Below are 1,927 nucleotides of genomic sequence, written 5' to 3'. Positions count from 1 at the left end.
TAGTATTTTTTATATATAGATACACTATTATTTTCAAACTCGGGTGGTTCCGAGGAACCGCACATTTGAACCATAGATCCGCCCATGACCTAATTAAACCCGCGGTACATCTCGGTTCACCCGGTTATACGAAGTATCCACACGAGAAGGTGACTCGTAACAAAAAGTTAAACGGATAAGAAGACGCCAAGTAAAACAAGTGGAAAATAACACGACAAACTCCTTCTCCATGTACGGATGCTTCCTACCTTCATCCCAGAACCTTCAAACCCTAACTCACTTCCTGTATAAATCCACACTCAATTTCCACTCAATCTTCAAATTCACACTCAATTCATCATCATCAATGGCTTCCGTTAACGAATCATCAACTCTAGACCTCATCCGTCAACACTTACTCATCGACGACCACTCCTTCCTTCAAACCTATCCTCTAAACCCTAACAATACACCTTCAAGTTCCGGCGAGTCCGTACAGAGTAACCGTACGAGCTTAATCGACCGAAAACCGTCGATTAACATCTCAATTCCGGCGAAATTGACTCCGGCGACGGTGAAAGTGGAGGCGGAGGTTGAACAGAGGCATTACAGAGGAGTACGGCAACGGCCGTGGGGAAAGTTCGCGGCGGAGATACGAGATCCGAATAAGAAAGGAACTAGGGTTTGGTTAGGTACGTTTGACACGGCGGTGCAGGCGGCACGTGCGTACGACCGTGCGGCGTTTAAGCTTCGTGGTAATAAGGCGATTTTAAACTTTCCGTTGGAGGTTGGGAGTACGGCGGCGGTGACGGCGGTGAAGAGTGGCGGTAGGAAGAGAGTCGCCGGAGAGATTGAACTGGTTAATAATAATAATAATAATAAAAACCGGAAGGAAATGAAAGTTGAACCGGAAACGGAAGAGTGTGTGACGGAAAGTGGTGTGGTGCCGTTAACGCCGTCAAGTTGGACGGCGGTTTGGGATTTTGGTGGCGACGGTAACGGGAAGGGGATATTCGAAGTGCCGCCATTATCTCCTTATATCGTGATATAAAGTTTTCGTCGGCGAACACAAAAAGAAAGTTGTCGTTCTAAAACAGAGTAAGTTACTGAGTTTGGAAAAGTCACGTGCGGGCCACGTGTATATATATTTAGTATAGAAAAATAGAAATTGGGAGTAGTTTAATAGTATTCATTTTATTTGTTGATTTTTTAATATGGTTTTGATGTTTATTTCATTCATTTGTTTAGTGTTTAGTATATTGATGTAAAATCTTTAATATGATGAATGGTAGTACTTTATGATAAATTTGTTAGTGGTTTTCAAGCTTTTCAAAATATGAGATAATGTTGTGACACCTAAAAGTACATGTGTGTACATGCTTTTTAGTTTCTACAAGTAGATATTTTAGTTTCTAACAAGTATTTCTGCCGCGCGTTATGAAAAAATAAAACATGTTTGTTCTTGAAAATTGTTAAGTATTTTTTAAATGAAGATGATAAAAATTTTCAAGTATTTCTACCCGTGCGTTGTGAAAAAATAGAACATGTTCGTTCCTGAAAATTGTTAAATATTTTTTAAATGAAGATAAAAATTTTCGGCCTTGTGATAAGATTTTTTTTATTAAGTTTAAAAATAATATATTTTTAAATGAGCTTTAGAGTGGTGCAACTTTTTTTATATATAAAAATAGGTTTAAATGGATTGAGTAATTGGTTTTAAACATTAAGAATATATATTTTTATTTTCAATAAAACCGAGGTGATTGGCAGAAAGTTCAAAGCTGACAGTGTGTTAAAAAGCTACCGCGCGTTACAACAGAGACGTAACGAGAGTCTGTATCAATTCGGTTCATTATGGCAAAGTTGAAAATGCTGAAGTTTTTTAAAATTATGGCAAAAATTGAAAGTCTAAAAGTTTTATCGTAAACGTTTAAAATTTTTGTGGTCA

General features: G+C 37.9%; 1 protein-coding gene across 1 annotated transcript; it reads left to right on the top strand.

Annotated features, from left to right (window-relative positions):
- The first annotated feature begins 326 nt into the window (after nucleotides 1-326).
- LOC143574249 (ethylene-responsive transcription factor 5-like) lies at nucleotides 327-1,030 on the top strand. The gene has a single exon (XM_077058914.1). The coding sequence runs from the start codon at nucleotides 347-349 to the stop codon at nucleotides 1,028-1,030; it is 684 nt and encodes a 227-aa protein (XP_076915029.1). The 5' UTR covers nucleotides 327-346.
- The last annotated feature ends 897 nt before the right edge of the window (nucleotides 1,031-1,927 follow it).

This window comes from Bidens hawaiensis, unplaced genomic scaffold, assembly GCF_021521415.1.
Source record: "Bidens hawaiensis isolate Kalapana, Puna unplaced genomic scaffold, B.hawaiensis_p1.1 tig00026864_1, whole genome shotgun sequence".
Lineage (NCBI taxonomy): Eukaryota > Viridiplantae > Streptophyta > Magnoliopsida > Asterales > Asteraceae > Bidens > Bidens hawaiensis.
Note: the sequence above shows the minus strand (reverse complement) of the source record. Positions and strands in the feature narration are given on the sequence as shown.